Source organism: Saimiri boliviensis, chromosome 1, assembly GCF_048565385.1.
Source record: "Saimiri boliviensis isolate mSaiBol1 chromosome 1, mSaiBol1.pri, whole genome shotgun sequence".
Lineage (NCBI taxonomy): Eukaryota > Metazoa > Chordata > Mammalia > Primates > Cebidae > Saimiri > Saimiri boliviensis.
In genome coordinates, this window is record NC_133449.1 from 295495164 (window position 1) to 295518295 (window position 23132).

At 49.1% G+C, this 23132-nt stretch overlaps 1 protein-coding gene across 5 annotated transcripts in view; it reads right to left on the minus strand.

Moving 5' to 3' along the window:
- Window positions 1-18749, minus strand: part of UBE2QL1 (ubiquitin conjugating enzyme E2 QL1) — an 85779-nt gene extending 67030 nt beyond the window's left edge. For 4 of the 5 annotated variants that reach the window (XR_012514231.1, XM_074387355.1, XM_074387348.1 and 1 more), the window contains exon 1: window positions 17417-18196. Coding sequence is in view for 4 of the 5 variants with exons in the window: in XM_074387355.1 (XP_074243456.1) it covers window positions 17417-18196 (780 nt within the window). In the remaining variant the exon portion in view is untranslated. Of the gene's footprint in view, window positions 1-17416 lie in introns of all 5 variants that reach the window. The other variant, XM_010343061.3, reaches the window with a different exon arrangement.
- Window positions 18750-23132: the final 4383 nt, after the last annotated feature.

The window sequence follows — 23132 nt, forward strand, 5'->3', positions numbered from 1 at the left end:
GAATGCACACGACTTAGGGCCGGAGTGACATGCCTTTGGCAGTCAGCATCACGCGAAAGCCCTTTGATGGCGCTGGCATTGTGGCTAAAAATGTCCACTTTCCTGACGCTGCAGTTAGGGTGCACTCCACATCCTTTGCCTTTCTCTGATGACTTGATCTCACAGTGACTGAAGGACATCAATTCAAACTCATTTTACAACAGGTGCTGGTGCCTACTAAGCGCAGCGTGGGGAGGGGTGGCTGTTCTTGCAGGTCCCTTGTTCCCACCCGCCAGGGGCCACACTGCCCAGCCCTACCTGGGGAAACATCTAGCCCAGGATGGTGAGACAGGACACAGCCCCCCAGGAGGCCCGCTGGCCACAGCCAGCTGCAGGTGTCATGCTCTCGGCTGGGGAAGAGATGAACAGCCTGGCAGAGGTAAGGGCAGAGGTGGATGGGTGGGGGACGGGGGACTCCAACAGGACAGCTGGCCTTGGGGTGTGAGGGGGCTCATGGCCAGCTCACACTTCCTGAGTGCCGAGCAGACCGCTCCCCATGATGGCTGCCTGGTGCTGACAAGGACTGGAGGTGACCCTGGTTCCAGTTTTTGGAAGAGGAAACAGCCAGGGGAAGAAGTGGCTAGTTCCACTGTGAAGACACTGGGCGCAGCACTGCCTAGCTGCTGAGTCAGAGGGGAGGGCTCAGTCCCTCCACGCCTCCCTGCACTGCTCAGGGCCCTGGGGAGGTATCGGGGGCAGAGGGAAGGAAAAGGAAGGGACAGCAAGGGAGGAGAGAGGGTGCTAGGGGAGTGTGAGGGGAGGAGGCCGCCTGGGGCCCCAACAGCAGAGGGAGACAGGCTGGTGAAGGAAACAAGCAAATACACAGAAAGGAAAAAGTGGAGGCCGGGCGTGGTGGCTCATGCCTGTAATCCCAGCACTTTGGGAAGCCGAGGTGGGTGCATCACCTGAGGTCAGGAGTTCAAGACCAGCCTGGCCAACATGGTGAAACGCTGTCTCTACTAAAAACACCAAAAAAAAAAAAAAAAAATTATCTGGGCTTGGTGACTCATGCCTGTAATCTCAGTTACTCAGGAGGCTGAGGCAGGAGAATTGCTTGGACCGGGGGTGGAGGTCGTAGTGTGCCAAGATTGCACCATTGCATTCCAGCCTGGGCAACAAAGGCAAAACTCTGTCTCCGGAAAAAAAAAAAAAAAAGTGGCAACGCTCTGCACAGCCTAAAAAGCAAACATGGAAATGCGGGAAGGGCGAGCAGTCCAGGTTCCAACCTGCCGGAGGCGGACGCAGGTTGAAGGTGAGGCGGGAGCTCTTTTGCTGCGCCTGGAACCGGCCGCGGGAAGCTCAGATTCTCAGGGTCCGTTTCCAGCAGCGATTCCCATGGCTCCCAGGCAGGAAGTGAGCAAGGGGTCATCCCAGGGAGGTAGGGTGGCTCTTTCCAGGACAAAGAACGGCTGTGTCTGGATTGCTGATGGCGAAGAGGGGCACCCCGAAGCATCCCACAGCCCCCAACAGAGTCCCTGTCAAAACGAGGTGCAAAGTACCCTCCACCCTCAGGCCCTGGGGAGTGGAAACTGAGGTTGAGAACCACAGGATCCTGGGATTGAGTCTTGGAGAAAATTACTTGTTGCTCATCTCCCAGGTTTCTGTTAGGAAATTAAGGTATTCATTCCTATCTAGACTCGGTATTATTACTGTCTGCCACTTCCCTTGGCTCTGCAATCCATTAAGAAAAAGTTTAAGAAAACTAAATCGTTTCCAGCTCTGTTTCCCAACTCTGCTTAATTACGTAATTCTAAATATTTATTGTTTCTTTTAAAGGCCTAAGAAAACTAAAATGCTCGCTGGGTGCGGTGGCTCATTCTTGTTATCCCAGTACTTTAGGAGGCCAAGGAGGGCAGATCACCTGAAATCAAAAGTTGGAGACCAGCCTGGCCAAGATGGTGAAACCCCGTCTCTACTAAAATTATAAAACTTAGCCAGGTGTGGTGGTGCACGCCTGGAGTCTCAGCCACCCGGGGGCGCTGAGGCTCTGGAATTGCTTGAACCCAGGAGGCAGAGGTTGCAGTGGCCAAGATTGTACCACTGCACTCCAGTCTGGATGGCAGAGTGAGACTCTGCCTAAAAAAAATCTAAAATGCTAGTTATAGTTAAAAAGTGTCTGAGCCTGGCAACAGTGCCTCTGTAGTCATACATGAGGGTGCCATTGATAACCCATTGAGTTGTAGCTTCTTATCAAGGGACCAGCACAGATGGCCCTGCAGAGCTATGAATGCCATTGACTGCAAGAGGTTAAAATACCCGGAGCAGAAATCAGCTGCGCTTTAAGTCCCAGTGAATCTCTCTTTTTGAAACATCATTAAGGCATTTAAAATCCTACTGAGGGTTACCTCAGGCACTCACTGTCACCCGCCGTTGAAGCCCAGCGAAGGCAGACACGGCCCTCCCTGCCACCCCCTTCACACCTGCTGGCTGCCAGGGTGTGGCTGGCTCTGAGCTCCTTGTTTGTTCTCTCCGACCTCCACAAACTGCTCAAGTCCTCCTCTAACTGAGAAGTGCAGCCAGCAGTGGCCCAAACCCTCAACTACAAAGCACTGAGATCAGCTACTTCAGATAAAGACCTTCAGCATCTAATCAGACACAGGAACAGACACAACCACCACGTATGTGCTGTGATTCTACAGGAACTCGCTGGGAGCCATTTCCCCTTCCTTTTCGACCATCTTGCCATCTTGAATTTGGGATTGCTTTTTGAGATGGGATTGTAAATCTTTTCTAGTTTCGTTGTTCCTACTGCAGAAGTTAAAACAATCGTGTATTGGGAAGAGGATTTTCTCTGAGTGGCTAGCAGGTATAAAATGTTATCACAACTCAAAAGTATCACTGAGGTCTTGGCTTACAAGTGACCTTGTTCGCTAGGCCTGTTTCCCAGTTCTGCTGAATTATGTGAAGTCTCAATATTTGTGTTTGTGTCTTTTAAAAAGCCCTTAGAGGGCAGAAGAATCGCTTGAATCCGTGAGGCCGAGGTTGCAGTGAGCTGATCTCATGCCTTAGCACCCCAGCACCCCAGACTGGGCCAAAAGAGCAAAACTCCATCTCAGAAAAAAAAGAGCCCTTAGAATAATCTGGAACAAAAATTTGGTGCAAAATAACAGCACAAATATGAAGCCTACCTGGGTTTTGGGAGACCTTCGGACCGAGGCATCGTTCCCAGTCCTGCTGCTCACAGAATGTGGGAAGAAGTGGTAGTCACAAAAGTCACAAAAATCAAGGACTTCTGCACCACACAGAAAAGTGTGGGCATCACCCTGTTCCCCAGCGCCTTCCTCACCCAAGGCCCTATACCAAGGACGTGCCAGGCTCTACTTCACCTGCTCACGCAGCCCTCTGTTCACTGCTGTCCTCCAAACTCAAATTCTTTCCCCAGCCTTTCCTTAGAATCCCTGTATTGTACATGTAAAACATGTTGTCAAGCTCTGGAATAAATAAAAGAATTTACTCGCCCCATTTCAGGGTGAAACCTTCCAGAACAATTAGAAATATTAAAAAAATACTATCAATCTGTAAATACCATGACTTACTGGTTTAAAGGAATAGCAGGTAACAGTGAAATACATGAGACTGAAGGGCGATAAAGAAAATTAAGATTGGGAGCAATGTACCAATCTTCACTTTGATTATGTCAAGAAAATAACGGCATCAAAAGAAAGGATGAGTCAGGAGCAAAGAAAGGGATAATTAGAGATGCAGACTTCTGAAAGCTTTGACTTATGAAAAATGCTGTCTTCCATTTATCATTCACTCAAACTGTGCTTGACTCGTAAGACTAGTTAATTGCACAACATTATTTTTGTGAAGACCAAACAAATTACAAAATAGCCTTTCACACTAGGTTCAGAAGCTGGAAATATCAGAATCATTTTCCTGCAGCAGAAATCTTACATTTCCTTCAGCCTCCCTGGGCAACTTAATTTAATGGTGATGAATGGAAGTTTCCATAGATTTCTATGGGGAAAGTCCCACAGGGATTTTGGGCGAGGCTTATTCTGCCCTAAGTGTACCCTGAGTGATGGTGGTCTTTTTCTTTCTCCAGCTCTTGTCCAGCCCTGCGGTTAGCAACCTCTCATACCTGGTACTTGGCAACTCCCTGCACACATGCAGCGGCATGGGGATGATGCCCCGGGGCGTTCTCGCCAAGTAGGTGTAGGAGGAGCCGGGCCCTGGCAGCTCCTTGAGGAGCACTGGTCTACTTCAGCCATGTCACCCTCAGGAGCTTGAGAACACAGGAACTGGCCTCACTCCTCAGTCCGGGACCCCTCCCTGGCCTGGGCCTCCGGGAAAGCTCACACGCCCTGTGCATTGGAGAGCTGAATGCAATCATGGGGTGAGGGCGCTGCCTGGCCCTTGCCCTCAACCTCAATGGCAGCCCCACAGCTGTTGGCAGATCCCCCTCCTTTCTTGATCTCAGGCCCCTGACTCTTGGGGCAGCCATTGGCTGCTTTCTTCACTCACTTTCTCCCACATCTGGGTGTTGAGTCCTAGGTTGAGGCTGTCTTTCCTGGTAGAGTCCTGACCAAGTCCCAGTTCTGAAGTCTTGGAGCATCTTCTGGCTACAGAGTCAGCATGAGGTGGTCTGAAAGGCCTGTAAAGGTTAAATGGCCATCACCCTTGCTTGGGCTTTTCCAGTCTGCTTGTCCCCATCAAGGGCAATAAGGTCAAGTGCTGACCAACAGCTGCTGCAGAGCCTGCTGTGTTCACCTTTTCAACAAAGCTGGGGGCACCAAGGGCTGGGAGAGCCTGCAGCTTATCCAAATGGGACATCTGGTGGAGCTGGGAAACCAGCGGGTCTCTGAGATCTCTAAACGGTATGTGGCTGGAGCCAAGGTGGGGATGGAGGACCTTTAAGATTTTTCTGAGGATAGGGTGATCGGAATAATCTCTACTAAAAGATTACACAACAGCTAAATAATGTGTTTAACAGGAGCAAAAAAGAGACATAAATAAATATGAACAAATGGTCTGAGCACTGGAGGACAGGTCTTCTTCTATTTGCTGACTATGATGCTGATATTACAAACCCAGAGCAGTAGTTATGGCAACACTACCCATGCCCAGGAACTGATTTAGATATTTCGTTGTGGGCGCCATTTCCACGTAAAGTGTAATATTTCTTCTTAGAATGATATGCAGGGGTGCTGAAAAACCCTGGGGACAGGAGGATGTTTTCTGCCTGTAATGGTCTCAGATGAGGAAATTCTGATATTTCTAAACTATGGGAAAATCACTGGGAGTACAGCAAAAACAGCGTAGACATCCCAGAGGATCAATGAACTGTATCCCACACCCTGTCCTGTGAGAATGCAGATTCTACCCACGTGAGTCTTCAGACTTGGGGAGAACCCTAGAGATAGCTAGTCATCTCTTCCCAAATGCAGAAAGCCTCAGCCTAGAGTTTGGGTCAGTGCTCAAGGCCCCAGCTGACTGAGCAGTTAAGAGAACATGAAGCAGGCATTGGTATTCCACTGTGGAGTAGCCTCCAACTGCCATAAGATTATACAGCATATCACAGATGTTTCTGAGAAACTCTGCAATTTCTGCAGGTCGAATATTTCAGCGAGGTTTCTCTTAAATTCTTCTAAAGAAAGGGCCTTTCCTAAAAGTATGAATATTAAAAAGGATCCATGTAATTGACTACAGTGAATTTCCCTTTCAACTGTACTGAAACCGTTTGTGTTCATTCTGTGTAACTTGTGATAATTGCTGGAGTCCACAACTTTTTACAAATTTTAAAAACTGATTAATGAACCAGTTTTTCACCTTGAAGCAAAATGATATCCAAGAAGTTTTCAAGTGGGCATTGCATTCTGTAACAAAGAATGAATATCAACAACACTGAATGGCTAACAAGGACATTGGGTGTGCATTTAGAGATCATAGAGGTAAATGTTTTAAATAAGAATACTCTTCTATGTAATTTGCTAACCAGCAAAAGAAATGAAGCTAATTTAAAGATGCTACTGAGGTAATGGAATTCTTATGATATCAAAGTTGAAGAGGTTAAAAAATCCAGATATCAGTCTGCACTAGGAAAATAACAGAATCCCAGAAACCAGCCCCGGATGGTGCAAAATCATTTGATGATAGAAAATCAGCAAAGACAGCAAGAAGCGTTTACAGCAGTAGATTCAAGAGGGCAAAAAAAAAAAAAAAAGCATCTTCTGGATTTTCTGTGAATATCTGTAACAATACAGTCATGTATGGAAGCATCTGAGCCACCTGGGAGAGAACATTGCTGTGAAACAGTCATCGTTACGAAAGCACATCTCTCTGTGCATTGGATACTGCTGTGTCTTGGTCACACGTTTCTGTGCATTTAATTCAATAAATCTCCTTCTTTAGACGCAGGAACATCTATCGATCACCTCCTCTATCCAAGGAGCACAGGCACATCATTTCCTTTGATCCTTGTGATTCATGTGAGCAGTGGAGTTTATGCTTCTCACCTTTAAGGGAGGCCCCTGATGCTCAGGGAGGTGGGGGGCCTGTCCAGGAGTGAGCCATGCTCAGGAGGGGGAAGGGGCTGAAGCCGTGCCTCTGCATCCAGATCCCCGGCTTTATCCCAACCCCATCCAACAATAACATGGGAGAACTGAGATGCCTGTTGGGCTCCTAAATCTTTATCCCAATTGTTCCCCCACTGAGCTGCAGAATAAGGTTTAAGAGCTTTCCCAAAACAGCTGTCACCACCTAGAGCGATGAGCAATACCTCCAGTTCTCAACCTGGGGCCCATGCATCCCTTGGGGTATATACATTTGGATGGGAAACATGTCTCCATTTTCACTAACTTCAAACTGCAATTCAGCACTTCCTGTAATTAGGATTGAAAGTTAAGAAACCACAGAAATATAAGCAATGCGTTGGGTTTGTCACCAATAGAAATCCCAAATGTTTAAAAATTGCATGATGGTTGTTGTAGATATTTTGAAATATCATTGATGTTCATTACTGTCAGATTAGGAGAGTTGTTAGACCTGCCTCCAGATCTTAATATCTAATGTGTTAATAAAGTGCTTTTTAAATTTTAGTTTATTACTTTTTTAAAAAAGTTCTGATAACTGTATTTAAGTATAATTGGTTTCCTTTGAAATCCTATGCATTCTGTTTTGTGCAACTAAAGACATTCTGGGAGGAGTCCACAGGTGTCCCCAGATGCCTTGAGGCCATACAGTCCTCCAGGTGGCTTCGAGGGGTTTGGGGCAGCAGGAGGACTCCTGTGGTTGGTCTCCTGTTTCTCTCCGACGGCTCATTGAGAATAACCAAGAGGCTTCCATCTCCCTAATTTATGAAAAGGCAGATGCCAGGATATCCTTTTAAATGAAATTACTAATAAAATAAGCACTTTAACTCAATTGAGTAGAATTCAAACTCACTTTTTATTAGATCAGTTTTATTTGTGAACTATGATAATGCCTTTTAAGCTTTGTGAAATTTTGATCTTTATAGTTAGAGTAGCCATCCTGTATGAGTTCTCTGAGGACGATGTTTCATAGTGTAGATTATAAAGAGATCAAAAGAAGTCAGCAGGGCGCTGGAGGGGTGGGCTGGCAGCCACCAGTCTCTGCAGCTCACCTGCATTAGTTTTAGGCATCGTTCCCATTGGATGAAGGCACTTGCCCTGGAGGATCCTAACCTGCTGCTGTGGATGAGGCTCCTGGTTTTGCTGTGCTCTTCTTTCCCAGCCAACCTGGAGGAGGAGAGCTCCCTCCCCAGGGGCGCTGTCAAATGCAGGCACGGGTGAGCTGCAGGGGAGGGCTCTGATAACCAACAGCCTTCTTGCACAAAGCCAGGTTAAATACTTTATAATTCATTTAGTATTTCAATGGCTCTTAAAAAGTTACATTTTAAAGGCTTCTAATACTCAGCTAGTTACAAATTAGTGTGTTATTGATTTAAGCTTGTAACACACTCAATTCTGGTGAAGTTTCCACTACAATATTTTTACTTTTCCTTGGCGGAGAAGCAGAGTTGAGGAGGGTATGTCATGAATCATGGAGGAGTCCAGCACAAATTAATCCTTGCAGCAATTGATATTTGCTTGGTACAGTTATGTACAATTCCTGACAGACGTCTTCTGGGAAGCAATATGAGCACCCAATCTGACACTAAGAAAGCAACCTAATACACACATATCTATCTGTAAGGCAAAAGTATTTGGTTTAATACTTTTGTGCACAAAATGTCCAAATTCATAAAATATTAATCACAGCGTTTTAGTAGACCCAATACATAATAAGTTCCATAACTCCATTTTCTGATATTTGGAAATGTCTGATCTTCAAGATCAAAAAATGAAAAGTACCCTTAAAAATATTTTTATGGAAATTTTCCCTTCAATTCTCAAGAGAGCTGAGGACAATTCAACTTTATGTGTAACTGATCCTTTACTAGACAGTATTTCCTTAGCTTCTTCATCAAAGAACTCAGTGAAAAACCTTGAGAATGCCTGCCAAATACTGTGATGAAGAAATAGTATTTGTTTTAGAGAAATTATTTTAAAGTAGCCATTTCTTCAACTGAGTGATTTTACCAATGCAATAATTATGTTCAAAAAGCATTTCTTTCTTGAGTTATTTTCAGAATCTCTAAAATGCCTTTCCCTTTCGTTTACAGAATAAATAAAGCTGTAATAATTATCTTTCTCCTACAATTTGAAGAAATTAAGACATTCATCCATTTTGCACAATCAGTACAAGGAGCTTAAAACAAATCTGGGCCAACATATTTGTCCAATATTGCTGAAAATTCCATACCACGTGTCAGATTTGACGGATGCACCATTTGTCCTCTTGTGGGTTGATTCTGAGGATGTAGCAAAACCATGCACCATGGAACCACAAAGGCACCCCTAGCATCCATATGTAACATGAGGAACAGTCATACTACACGTGGTACTTGGTTGGGGCGGCTTTTATGTGCCAACTAGACACCTCCTCACAACCAGGTGGCTCTGGTACTGCACTGGTTTCCTGGTGACAGCTCAGCTCTGTGCATGATTCAACCTCCACAGGCCTCAGTTTCTTCCTCTGTACAATGGGAATAACAACAGCACCCACTTCACAGGCTGCTGCAAGGATTTAATCAACTCATTCACATAAAGCATTCTGCACGGCAGCTGACCCACGGTTAGCTCTTACATTTCATTGCAAGAAGGGCAAACCGAGGAGGATGGGGAGTCTGCTCACAGAAACAGATCTTGTGGCAAACATTTATTTGGCACACACAAGGTGTTGGATATTTAGAAAAGGGAAAGGGCAATAAAGTTGTAATTATGTAAACTGGCAGGATCAGCACAGAAATGAACATTTCCTAGACAATGCAGAACTTCCTACTCTGAACCGCAGAAATCATCGCTTTTATTGAAGGAGTGGTTGAGGGGCTGTTTGTGGAGAAGTTGGGGCACCTGGGCAGGGTTTTGAAGGACGGCCAGGAACTCACCTGGGAAACATGGGCAAGAGGGGCTTCCAGGCAGGAGGGGCTGGTGGAAGAGGGGCCTCTGTAGGGGCTGTAGCAGATGTAGGAATACCATCACGGCTGGACACTGCTGGGAAAATTAAGCTCTATTTCATAAGTTTCATAACAAAATGTGATAAAGCCTGGTCTGCATTTTAGAGGGGCCATCAGGTGGCATCAGGGAGGATGGATGATGGGGACAGAGAGACTGGATGGGGGCACTGGAGGAATCCAAGCAGATGACAGGCACCCACAAGGCAGGAGCCCAGGGCTGGAGAGGAGGGGGGCTGGAGAGGAGAGCCTATTACCGAAGAACAGGAACGGAACAGCTTCTGTGAGTGTGGCTCCCTGACCTCGACCAGATCTGCTGGCTGGGTAAGGGGCAAGGGCGCGCAGCTTCTTCCGGCTTCTGCAGACACACCTGCCCTCATCTCTCAATCCTTTGCCACATGATTGGTGGTTCCAAATCTGCTCTCCCAGTCTGGTGTCCTCCTCACACTCAGCTGGCTTCCTCCTATCCTAGTGGGATTATCGGACCATGGAGAGGACCAGGAGAGTGCTGTAGACAATGCACAGAATGGGGAAGAGTCGTCATGGGAATGCCAAAGGCCATGTCACTACAGTGCTCAGTGAATGGATGAATGATGTATGCAACAATGAGAAAATAACTGAACAATTAAACCTTAGCGTAGCTTGCCGATTTACTGAGTAGGGAAGTGTAGGCATTACTGGAAACATTTCTGCCATTACTACAACTCCTTGTTTGGTGTGGGGGCATGCCTGACCTCTCCATCTAACAGCAATGAAACCATATTCCAAAATACACTGAGTGACTAATGCCCCATCTTAACATTGAATCTCAACCTCCCTTAAGGACTGTGCTCCCTCTAAGAACATCATCCGGAATTTCTGAAGACCCTGCTGACCCCAGGACCCCACGGTACTCATGTCCCCACTGCACACACAGGCCACTGTCTATTGTCAGATCCACAGATATTTCCTAAATATTAACAAAAATATACTTGTGAGGCTGCCTGGCATGTCAAAAGGAAATGTGAACAGTTTTGTCTTCTTTCCATAGAAGGTACATTCTCTGTGGCAGACACTTGATGTGTATCTAATCCACCAATGATGCCTAGGAAGTTCCTGCTTGATGGGACCACTTGAATCCCATGCTGTATTAATTAGCCACGGCTCTGGAGGGTCTGCTCACACCACTCTCCGCAGCTGCGTCTCATTGAGGGTGGAGCGAATCATCCCTACATTTTTTTTTTCAGGGTTTACACTCCCTGGTAGTCTACGAGAGCAGTCCACGGAGGAAGCCTGGCTTTAGGATGGCATCTCTATAGTCTGATCCAGGTGGGGAGGGGAGGTTGGGGGATTAATTACCACCGCTTCTGAAGCCCTGGGCATGGTTACTGGTGGGTGAGGCTGTGCCAGCCAGGTGGAGAGGGAGAAGGTGCATCATGGCCAGCATCAGGCAGCTTTTCCAACCTGGCTGCACATTAGAATCATGAGGAGCTCCTCTGACCAGCCTCTGCCAGGGCCTGATCCTAGACCACAAAATCAGAGTCTCTGAGGGGATGGCCCTGGTATTAAAATAATTTGTATACTCCCTGGGGCATCTAATGTGCTGCCAGGGTTAGGAACCACTGGCAGAGAAGGAAGGACTAACACTTGTGACCAGCCATCCTCTCCCCTCCTGACTTCCACATCAACATGTCTAGGGCAGCAACAACCTCCGATTCCAGGAGATCTGAAATGGGGCTCAAAACCCGGTCACGAGTGGCAGTTTTGTTTCCTTAACTATAAAAGCCATTTCAGCTGGTGCCTCATCTGCCCTTGACATGGTACTAGTGAGGCTGGTGTGGACGAGTCTGTACCTGGGTAGAGAAAGGAGGCACTGAGCAGGCTGTGGGGGTCAGGCTTTCATTCAGACTTCAGCTCATTGCCCAAGTAGGCACATTCCACTAAGAAACAGCCACGAACCTACACTGTCCTTTCAGAGAAAACCAGATCTTCCCCATCACTTAAGGGAAATCAGAAAAGCACACAAAAAGACACGACACCCTCTTCCTGCAAGTTCTGTTTCTTAAAGTCTCACGGTGAAGTAAGAGTGGCTTCTGCCATGAGCTGCCAGGCACCCCGGGCTGAGCTGCCGGAGCTCTCCAAATGGGTATGGGGCTATTTTTAGGATGCAGCCCTGCCTGCGTCCTCCTGCCTGCCCTACTTGATAGAAGAACAAGTAGCTATTTTTTCCTCTGAGCAGTCCAGCATATCGATACCTGAAGCTGCAGAGTCATCGGTGGTGGCAATAATCCCTGTCCCCTGTACACAGCGCAGGACAAAACACAGTAACTCATAAGCACACTATCAAAAATCCACATCTCCCCCTACAAATCAGACGGTGTGGCCCACCCCTGATGGTCACTGTTCTCACTCTAGGCTGTTGGAGCTTCCCTCTGGGTGTGCAGCCATTTCTCTGCTCAAAGCTGCGGGCAACGTTCTCCATGCAGTGCCTCGCTCCACGTGGCTTCATCTATTGCTTTTCAAACTAGCACAGCAGCTACGGAGACAAGATGCACAACTGGTTAAGAAATTCCTGTTTGGATTCCTTGTGGGCTGAACTGTTTCTCCTCCAATCCCCAAGGTACATGGTGAACTCCTGACCCACAGTACCTCAGAGTGTGACCTTATTTGGAGCTAGGGTTTTGAAGAGGTAATTAAGGTAAAGTCAGGTCAGGAGGATGGGCCCTAATCCAATCTGACTGTGTTCTTACAAGAAACGGGGATTAGGACACAGACACGCGCAGAAGGAAGGCCGTGCGAGGACACAGGGAGGACACAGCGTCTATAAGCCGAGCAGGGAGGACTCAGGAGGAATCAGCCCTCTGACATCTTGATCTGGGACTGCCAGGTCCTGTGTTATAGTGGCCCCAGCAACCTGATACAGAGCCTTTAAAATTTTTGTGTGACGTATGGCTGGGTGAGGTGGTTCACACCTGTAATTCCAGTACTCTGGGAGGCTGAGGTGGGAGCCCAGGAGTTCGAGACCAGCCCGGGCAACACAGTGAGACCCACATCTCTACAAAAATACACAAAATTAGCTGGGTATGGTGGCATGCACCTGTAGTTCCAGCTACTCGGGAGGCTGAGATGGAGGATTGCTTGAGCCCAGGAATTAAAGACTGCAGTGAGCTATGATCATGCCACTGCGCTCCAGCCTGGGTGACAGAGGGGACTCTGTCTCAAAAACAAAACAAAACAAAACAAAACAAAACAAAAAACAAAAACCTGTGTTTTATAGCTGGTTAGAAGCCCACAGATTTTAGGAGCCCAAAGGGCCGCTCATTTTTGTCACCCTTTCTGATGAGACTGCTGGTTTTAAAGACATAAGTAAAGTGCTATTTCTAGGCCGAATGTTCTGGAAGATGGGCTTTAGGTTGTCTGTGCGTGTCTGTGTGGGCATGCGCCTGCACTGCGCCTCCCAATCACAGCATGGTGGAGCCCCTTTCAGACCTAAGGTGGATTTTAGTGACATCACCGAATATCATTTCACAAAGCTGACTGCAGAGCCCTTTACTCTTTCATGACACTATGACAAGTTTCCTTTATTAAAAAGCATCCAGAAACCATCACGCAAACAGAACTTGTCCTGAAATTGCTGGGCAATTTTAAATTCAAACACTAAGACCTGAGGACACTTTAGTCCTGATGTTCTGTGAATCTTCTGCGGCTGGCTGGCTGAGCATCTCTCCTCTGTGGACAGAAAGGATTATTACAATGGTCACAGTTCATAAACCACCACCTGGAAACAGCAAGGTGCTTGGATGGAGTCTGGCTTGACTGTCATTTCCAACAGCTTTTACTCATGCTAATGAGATTTCAGAGCCTTGCTACTCATGAGCTGTTATAAGAACACGAGGCTGTATAAACTCCACCTGACTCCGTGAAGCTACGGTTTCCTCACCTGTACAGCGACCATCAGAAGAGCAGAACCAGTGAGGGTCACACATCCCATGTTCTTAGCTGGCACAGGGCTTGGCACAAGCAAGTAGGAAAGGCTCCCTGCTGCCGCTGCAGTTATTGTCATCAACACCGTGTGCATGCCGAATTGTATGGTTGGCTCTGAAAGGCCAGGGGAGGACTGAGGAACTGTCACTCAACTACCATCTGGTTCCCTGCCCCTGGCGATGCCTCATTAACTAAAAAGGAGACACTCAGGAGGTGAGCCGAAGTGGAAGCAGGGCTCGGAGTCAAGCAGCTTTTGGGGACCCAGTTGCTCACACAACTGCAAGAACAAGATCCCTGGCCAGTCACACCATCGTCCCATGCTCCAAGCCTGGAGTAGAAGCCAGTGCACTCTGACACTCTTCATGGCCAGGATCCCCCAGTGCTGGTGCTATTTTGTCTAGGTTTACAGAGTCTTAAAATGCAGTTTTTGTGGGTTAAGCTACCTACTAGGTGCAAGCACTGTGCTGGCATTACAGGCTACTTTCATTTGAAAACCACCATTTTCCAGCTTTTGAATGCCAAAAATCTTACACTGGAGCTATGGGTTACATACTTTTGGTTCAGTAAATAATAAAGGATGCAAATAATTATCTAAAAGTATACTCTCAACACTCTTGCCAGTTTAAAGTACAGAGTTTTAAAATCCAATTATAAAAACCTAAGAGTTACCTAAAAATGCCCCAAGTCAAAACAGGGTTTAGTAATAGACAAAGGGGGAAGATATGTATATCATTACTTCTACACAGAATATTTCACATAGGAAATTTATATATTCATTTAAGACAAGCACAATTCATAAAGCAACATGCAAGAAATTTTGGTAACACAGGCCAGTCAGTGAAAAGCCTCATCAAATGACTGAATTTATCATATCACATGATAAACCTAAGCTTTTTATTGTACACAAAACTGTTAAGCAGATATTTTTATGTTACACACAAAAACTCTTAAAATTGTTTTATGATTTCTCTAGAGGTATAGAAACAGCGTATCCTCAATTCAGAAAGTTCAGCTGAGCAGTAAGCATTTTCCTCTATGAAAGCTTTTCTAACTCTGTAGCTTACGAAAATGAACTCTATAAAAGAAATCCCAACAAGTATCGGAACATAACTGGAATATAACGACTCTCCCTTTTAAAGTAATTATTGGTTTGGTAGCTGTCCCAGTTCTCCTTGAATACTTGATCAGGTATTTTGATTGCTTTCCCAAAGCACACTACCTCTAACTGAGGAAATAATTTTTGGTAACTACCATATGTACTCTGAACAACCAGTAGGTAGTGAATTTGCAAGAGTGCGTAAAGGGACAATCAAGCGCAGGTTACTTGAAACACCGTCAGAATCCTTTTGTGCACAGAATCCTAAAACATTTATGACTGTTCATTTCTTCCTTTCTTTCATTGCATTTTGAATATTTTATGTATGCCGCACATTACTCTCTCTCGGACAGCTGTATGTTGGAAGCAGCATGAAAAAATGCAAAGAAATTGAACTGGTACTTTTAAAAGTGCTGAGTTTTTACCACTATTTCAGATGCAGAATAGACACTATAACGTGATATGCTAGGTGGAGGGCAACGGGTTCAATCAGTATTTTATCAAAATAAGGAATGAAGAAATTGATCATTACTTTCAATAAAGAAACCTCTGACTTGCAAACTGTATGTGAGAATCTCAATTTTAAACACAGAAAAAAGGAAATATACTTCCAAGGACCTGTGTATTTTATACATTGTCCATTGGTATATGGCCCATTGACATACAAGCACCAAAGGAAATATTATTATTCACGGCATTAACGTAAAAATGGAAAACATTTCATTTCCTAAGCTCGCTCTCTCTCTTTAAAAAAAATTCCCCCTTTTTCATTTCAAACCTTTATTTTCTTGCATCTTTCAAAATATAGGCAGTGGTCCAGTTGACCTCTAAGATCTCTTCCAAACCTGAAATGTGAAGATCCTGTGACCCCAGAAGGGAATACCACATTCCTCCTCCCCTGATCCCCAATGTCATCTTGACTGTGAAGACTGAAAAACAGTAACAGACTGTTCCAAAGAGTTCTGATTAGCAAGGATGCAAGAAGCAAATAACCAAGGAATTTCTGCACAGAATTCTTCCACATCATTTGTATAAATCCTGTTTGAAAAAATAAAACTAACCCCCATGCTCATACTCCAACACATGCACCTTTGATCAGACTCAACATTGAACTGCAGGATGGATAATAAACCTCTGATATGAGAGCACTAAGCCTCCCTCTGCTGCAGATGTTTGTCTAGAGTTGCTACATCCATGCTATTTCTAACTCGGGAAATACGCGGGACCTAAACCCTAGAAAAGAGGGACTCGCAGGACAGGTCAGGAATTACCTGACCTTCTCTGCGGGAGTTAGGATGCTATTTGCTTGGAATCCCAGGGGTTCCAGCTTTAGTGAAATTGGCAGAACAAGCATTATTTGATTAGTGTGAAAGAGCATGCAGTGAAGGGGGCAGAGAAACAGGCCAGGCAGGGAGGAAGTGATGGCTTCTGATGGGCCGCCTGTAGAAAGATCAAGCCGAGGTCATTTGGGATCTTTTTAAGAAAACAATGATTTTTCATAAATCAAAAAGATGCCCATATAGCAATGTAATTTTCTTAAACGATGCTTAGTATTGGTTCAGGAAAACACCAGAGAACTAGACCGCACTCGACAGCACAGAATTTGAGCAGATAACACCATCAGACGCTCACCCTGCTCTCAAGTACTTTGGAGTTTCTCTGCGTAAAGCTGCCATCTGATGCAATAGGTGAGAAGACTCATGCGAGCTGTTTGGCCCTTACTTTGGTATTAAGTTAAAATATTTAGCCCTAATAAAGAATTTAACTGCTTGGGACAGTGGGGTGCGGGGAGATGAAAAAACAGAAACAAGGTCTGAAAGAGGCCAAGACCTGGAACCTCGACCCCAGTGGTGGTGGCCGTAAGGGGTTCCGGGAAGGAGGAGGCTGCTGCGGGGAGAACAGGCATTTCCAAGACGGGGTCTGGTCTTGTCCCTTAAGGGAGTGCCCAACCACACCTCCGCCTGTCTAGAGTGAGCTCCCAAGAGTGAAATTTCCACCTTTCCAGTAGAGGCAGTCCAGAAGAAGGCAGGGAGTCGGTTTACAAGCAGGCAGCTGGCCCTCCCCAAGCCAATCACCTGCAGACCTCCCACCCGGGACCTCTGCGGAGGAGCCGTGTGTGTGTGTGTGTGTGTGTGTGCGCGCGTGTGTGTGTGTGTGCGTGTGCGTGTGTGTGTGTAGGGGGGGAGGGTTGGGGGTTTGTGGGGGTTGGGAGAGCAGCTGGGTTGAGCACTTAAATCCTGAGCTCCAGAAAGAGTTCTCACCTTCATAGAGATGATGGAAACAGGAGACTGAGGAGCAGACAAGGGAGGAAGAGCAAACGGGAGAGGAGGGGAAAGGAGAGTGAAAGAAGAGTGGGGAGACAGGGAGGGTGGAGAAGGAAAAAAAGAAAAAGGAATGGGGGTGGGACGAGAAGCAGGGACAGAGAAAGGGGTGTGGGGAGAAAGAGTCCAGGAGGAAAGGGAGAGGAGGATATGGGGGAGGGAAGCTAAGGAAGAGCGGTGGGAGAGAATTATGAAAGGAATGAGGAGAGAATGAGCCAGATAGACCAGAGAGAGGGGCAGGGGCAGAGACGGAGACCAGACGCGGGGTCGGGAGAGACCGGAAGGAAAGCAGGGGCAGGAAGAAAACACTCAGAGCAAACAGGCGGAGGCACTCAGAGCATTCCCGTGGGGCGCTGGTGTAGACACGGCCAGGAGCGAGATGGCCGGAAGGGCCCTCACCTCAGGGCCCTGGCGCCCGGCGGCGCTAGATCCGACCGCGGCCCCAAGTCCCCAGCCCCGCCGCCCCGGCGCGCGCCTTACCTGGCCCTTGACCAGGCTGGCCGCGAACTGGCGCATGACTGCCTCCACGGTGTAGGCGCTGGACCAGCCGCGCGGCGTGAGCAGCTCCATGCAGATGGCGCCTCCGTCCAGCACGTAGCCGTTCTCCAGGCGCGGGCTGAGCACCCGCATGAAGGGCGGCGAGAAAGGGAAGTTGTCGGGGAAGGTGAGGTTGAGCAGGATGAACTCGGTGTTGGTCTCCTTCATGTCCTGCCACAGCACCGAGTCCTTGTCCACCTGGTGCAGCTTCACGTTCCAGTCGAACAGGCTCTCGTCCACCAGCTCCACCGAGATGAAGCGGTCGCTGAGGCGCGCGATGTCCTGCAGCTCCTTCATGAGCCGCCGGCTGCGCACCTGCGTGCAGTGCTGCTGGCGCGCCGCGGGGACCAGGCTGCCGCCGGTCGCCGCCGCCACTGCCGGGCCCGGCCCCGCCCTGGCTCCAGCCGCCCGATCGCGGGGTCCCCCGGCCCCCGCCGCCCCCGCCGCCGCCGCCGCTGCAGCCGGCGCCTTGTCGCGCGGGGCTACCTCTGCCGCGCGCTTGCCCTTGCCCTTGCCCGGCCCCGGGCTGGCGTCGCCCGCGCCCCCGGGGTGCTGCTGCTGCTGCTGCTGCTGCTGCTTGTGGCCGCCGCTCTTGGCGCCGCCCTTGCCTCGCAGAGACGCGCTCTGCTGGCCGCCGCCGCGGTGGTTGTGGTGGTGCTTGGGGTCCTCGGTGTCCCGGTTGTGCAGGCGGATGAGCCCGATCTTCCGCAGCAGCGTGGCCATTTTAGGCTCGGCGCCGACGGGGGACTCCCCTCTGCTCCTCCCCCGGAGCCCGGGAGCCCGGGAGCTGGGGGCGCGGGGCGGCGGCGACCGGCGACAGCTCAGCGGGGCGCGGCAAGGGCCACCCCAGGCGCCGGCGGTTGTGGCGCAGCGGAGCGGACAGCAGCACGCGCGCTCGCCGGCTGCGGCGTAGCCGCTGTCATATGACGGGGCCCGTTCCGGTTCGCTTTCCGGCCGCCCGGGGAGGGGAGGCTCGGAGGAGACGCGGCGCGGCCGTCCGTCCTCAGGCCAGTCCCCAGGCACAGCCTGTGGAGTCCCGGCGTCCGCTGTCCTTTGTGCGCGGCTGTGGCCGCGCTGGCCCGGAGTCGGAACGCCGCGCCTGGGCGCGCAGAGCCGCCTGCAGTGCCCCGGAGGCAGCAAGTGGCCGCGGGCTCGCGCCTGGCGCTCCTGCGGGCTGTGCAGCGCTGGCGGCTACCGCGGGGCCCGGGCCGCTGCCGCTCGCGTCGCCGCCGCCGCTGCGGCTGCTGACATTGCAGAGGCGGCTGCTCCGTCTGAGCCGAGCGCTGCGCGGAGGGGGCGGCCCTGCCGGCCGGGAGGGGGGGCGCGGGGCGGAGCCGCTGGCTTGCCTGCGCCGAGCCGCCCCCGCCGCCCGCTCCCGCCGCGACACGCGCGCGGCCGCTGGGGGGAGACCGCGGTGCGCGCCCGGCGGGCCGGACTGGGGTCTGCTGGGTTGGGGGGGGCGGCGCGGGACAGGCCGGGGAGCCCGGCGGAGGCGGGGCGCGGGGCGTGAGCCTGGCGCGCTCGCGGGGGTCTCAGGCACCGGGCCCGGATCTCTGTTCTCCACGACCTCCAGCCCGAGCCTCAGTGAGCGCCCTTAACCCGGTGAGCGCAATCGGGGGAAGGGTGGGAGACAGCCTATTGACGCCTTCGGGTCGGAAGGAGCCCGGGGTTCCGGCACAGCTCTGGGCCGGCGGGGGTCGCTTTCTAAAGGACGGATCCAAGAATCAGGGCCGGGGAGTGGGATGCCCAGAGTGTGCCCGCCGCGACGCCCGAAGAGAAGCCCCCAGGGTCACTACTTTGTTTCGCTGGTTCACCCCCTCGTCGCCCGCCCCGCTCCCCTTGCGCCAGCGGCGCCGCGGGCCTCCGCGTTCCCAAGAGGGGTCCGCGGAGGAGAGGCCGCGGAGCACTGCCCGGTGACTCGTTACGGAAGGTTGCGGAGAAGCGCGCCCAGCGCGGGCGGCCGGCGTTCGGGGCAGAGCACCCCCTCTGCCGACCCCGGAGTATCCACCGCACCGGATCCCTTCGCCTTCCACTGGGATGCTCGCATCCTCGCCCTCCCTTCCTTACTTGAACCCATTAAACTCTGTCTTTCTCTTTTTTTAATCTGGTCAAATTTCAAGCAAAAAGCAAGTTTAGATCCCCAGGAGCTGGAAGGACTGGGAACCGCAAAGCTTCCAGGTTTGCAGGAGGCATCCTGCTCTGCACTGTGGGGTGTGTGTGTGTGTGGTGTGTGTGTGTGTGTGGTGTGGTGTGAATGTAGTGTGTGTGGTGTGTGTGGTGTGTTGTGTGTGAGTGTGGTGTGTGTGGTGTGTGTGAATGTGTGGTGTGTGGTGTCTGAATGTGGTGTGGTTGTGTGGTGTGTGAATGTATGATGTGTGTGAGTGTGTGATGTATGTGTGCAGTGGAATGGGCTGCACATATCCTGTGTGTGGAGTGTGTGAATGTGTGTCTGAGTGTGGTGTGTGATGTGTGTGAGGGTGGTATATGAGTGTGTGTGTGTTGTGTATGTGTGAGTGTATGTGAGCATGTGAGTGTGTGGTGTGTGTGGTGTGTTTGAGAGTGGCGTATGAGTGTGTGGTGTGTGTGTGATGTGTGAGTATGAGTGGTGTGTGAATGTGTGATGTGTGTGGTTATGTGGTATGTGTGAGTGTGTGGGGTGTGTGTGTGATGTGTGTGTGGTGTGTGTGTGTGATGTGTGTGAGTGTGTGATGTGTGGTGTGTGTGTGTGAGTCCATGATGTGTGTGTGAGTCCATGATGTGTGTGTGCGGCCGAGCTGCCCAGTGGTGAGTCTGTAGTGATGGTGAAGTACAGGAGAGATGACCCCGGAAGCCTAAATGATTTAGGATTGTAAACCTGGCTGCTGCAGCCACTGCTGCTGCTGGTGGTTTGGCTTTGAATTTGAGGAGTCTCCGAGTTCACCAGGGAAGCCTTTCATTCTGGGAGCCTTCATGGTGACTTCTTGTTTTTAACTTCTTTTACCATTTTTAACTTTTCTAAATCAATAGAAATTTTCACTGCAAAATAACTCTTCTGGCCACTGTGGAGACAGTTAGAAGCCTGCAGGATCTGGGGTCGGGTGTTTTGGGGTTGTGTGTTTTGGGGTTGTTTGGGGAAGAGACAATTGACAACATGAGCTAAAAGAGCAGGGGTGCCTGCATGCCTGGGTCCCCTCAAGGCGACCGGACAGACAGGTGAGTCTGCAGAGACCTTGGGGGCCTCTGCTCTCAGGTGGGTGCCGTGCCAGGGGGAATCTCAGCTGCGACAGTAGAGCCTATTTGTCCTGGTTTCATGGTTGGTTTTGTTTTGTTTTGAGACCCTGCTCTATCCAGCCCTTCCGTTTTTTCTTTTTCTCAGAGTGAGAAGGAGGATGACAGTGTCTCTCTGTAAAGTCCTGTGAGCTCATCTGACATGAGAGATGGGACCAGTCAGCAGGCACTACATGTTTTATTATTTACCTTCCACAGGGACCCTCTCAAGTTTCATTTGACCCCTTTTATTGGTGTGGAAATGACTTTCGGGGGGCCCAGCAGCTTCCCTCGCTCAGCTTTGTGCTGAGAGGCCCAGCTGGGGTTCACACCCAGTGGGGACCCCCTGTGCTAGCTCTATGCTCCTTTACCTGATATTCTGCTGCGAGGCTGCATTGCTGGGGCTCAGACGCAGGCATGGCCTCTGTCCTACCCCAGGAGGTGAGAAAGCATCTCCTGGGCTGATTGTCCAGGTTTCAGAACCCACTGACCTGGGCCGAGGCTTCAGAAACTCTTTGTAGCAGTGACAGCAACTGATCCCACTTGAAACAGAGACATCATCAGATGTGGTTTGGGAATAGTTTAGCTGAAATTGCAGGCAGCTCTCTGTGAGGCCTCTTCCATTAACTCTTGAATGGAGTTATTGCTAGGGAGATCATGTACCTTACTGTCTGGTTGTAGATTTTTTTTTTAAGTCGAAGGATCACAATACTGATGCTGGGGCTGGGCTCACGCCTGTAATTCTTGCACTTTGGGGGGCTGAGGCAGGCAGATCACTTGAGGTCAGGAGTTCGAGACCAGCCTGGCCAACATGGTGAAACCCCGTCTCTACTAAAAGTACAAAAATTAGCTGAGTGTCATGGTGCACACCTGTAATCCCAGCCATTTGGGAGGCTGAGGTGGGAGAATCGCCTGAACCCAGCAGGAGAAGTCTGCAGTGAGCTGAGGTTGGCCATTGCGTTCCAGCCTGAGTGACAGGGCAAGACCATCTCTCAAGAAAAAAACTTTTGCTGGGACAAGAGGCCAAGCCAGAACAAGCTGGTGTAGAGATGGTCATCATGTCCCTTGTTACTGTCCCTCACTCTTAGATCACCTTGGATCAACTCTTAAAAAGGCTGAAGCCAAATGTCAAAGATTGGAAACAACCTAAATCTACAAGAAGAGGGGACGTGTTAAGTAAATCATACTGAATCTACTTAGAGTATATTTTGCAGCAAGAGCGTCACAGTTATCAAGATTATATTGTAAAATGGATATAATTCATGATCTACATAATAATTGTAAGTGAGAAAGTAGAGTGCAAAATTATGTCCATACAGCAGCTTCAACTACATAGAGCTATGCACAGGGAAAAAGACTAGAAGGAGAAATTTTGAATGCTATTATCATGTTAGTACAGGTAGAAAATCTCAATGTAGTCCTTCCTCAGTTGCCTCCAGCCCATGGATCTAAACATTTGCTTACATGACGGGATGCTCATGTCAGGAGTCAGCAGAAGGACCTGTGTGGTTTGCAAACCCTCCTCCTTCTCCTATCCCAGAAGATTCTAGGGAGTTCTGCTTTACCCATGGCATGAACGGATATTTACCTAGCCCAGCAGTATGTAGAGGTTACATTGTGTTATAGTTATTTCATTATATTTGATTTTCAGATATTCTAAAATGGAATGTATACCAGTAAAAATGCAAATAAATTGTTACCAAATGTTGTCATTTTATTGAAGACTAGACTTATAATATTGAGACAGTTGAATTAAGTGCATTTATCATAGTTAAATAAAATAATTTCTAAGGACAACTGTGGGTATCTCGCTCCTGCTATGCTCTCGAGTACTGAGGGGTGGGGAAGGGGAGTGGTTGGGGAATCTGCAGACAACCTGCACCAATCTAGCATCAAAGGAAGGGAGAGAGGGATGCTGGCCATCGCAAGAGGCCCATCATCCAAGAATAAGTCCTATCTGCCAATGACTCCTCCTGTGAGCATTCACTCAGTGGTCCCAGGTGCCACTGTCTCCAGCTGCAGTTTTTATGAAGGCAGGAGCTGCAGTTTGCCCATTTGTTATCTGTCTCAAAATCTGCCTCCCAGTATTTCAGTTGGTCCTATTTGCTCATAAGCCCCAATCTCCTAAAGTCACCAAGACCTTGCCTCAAAATACCTTCCTTAAATGTGTACAGTTTATTTACTCTCCTGAACTAAGATATGAAGATTACTGCCTAAACTTAAAAAAAGATTTTCTGCTAAAATAAATCACTTTAAGGGAGTGTAGTGTGGGTCTGTGATGTTACCAGGTCACGTGTCCTTTGATGCCATTCACTTCTCATCACCAAGCCTGGCACTTAGATGGCATTTATACATCTTGAGTGCTATCCCAAGCACTTTACATATATGGACCCATTAAATCTTTGGACAGCCC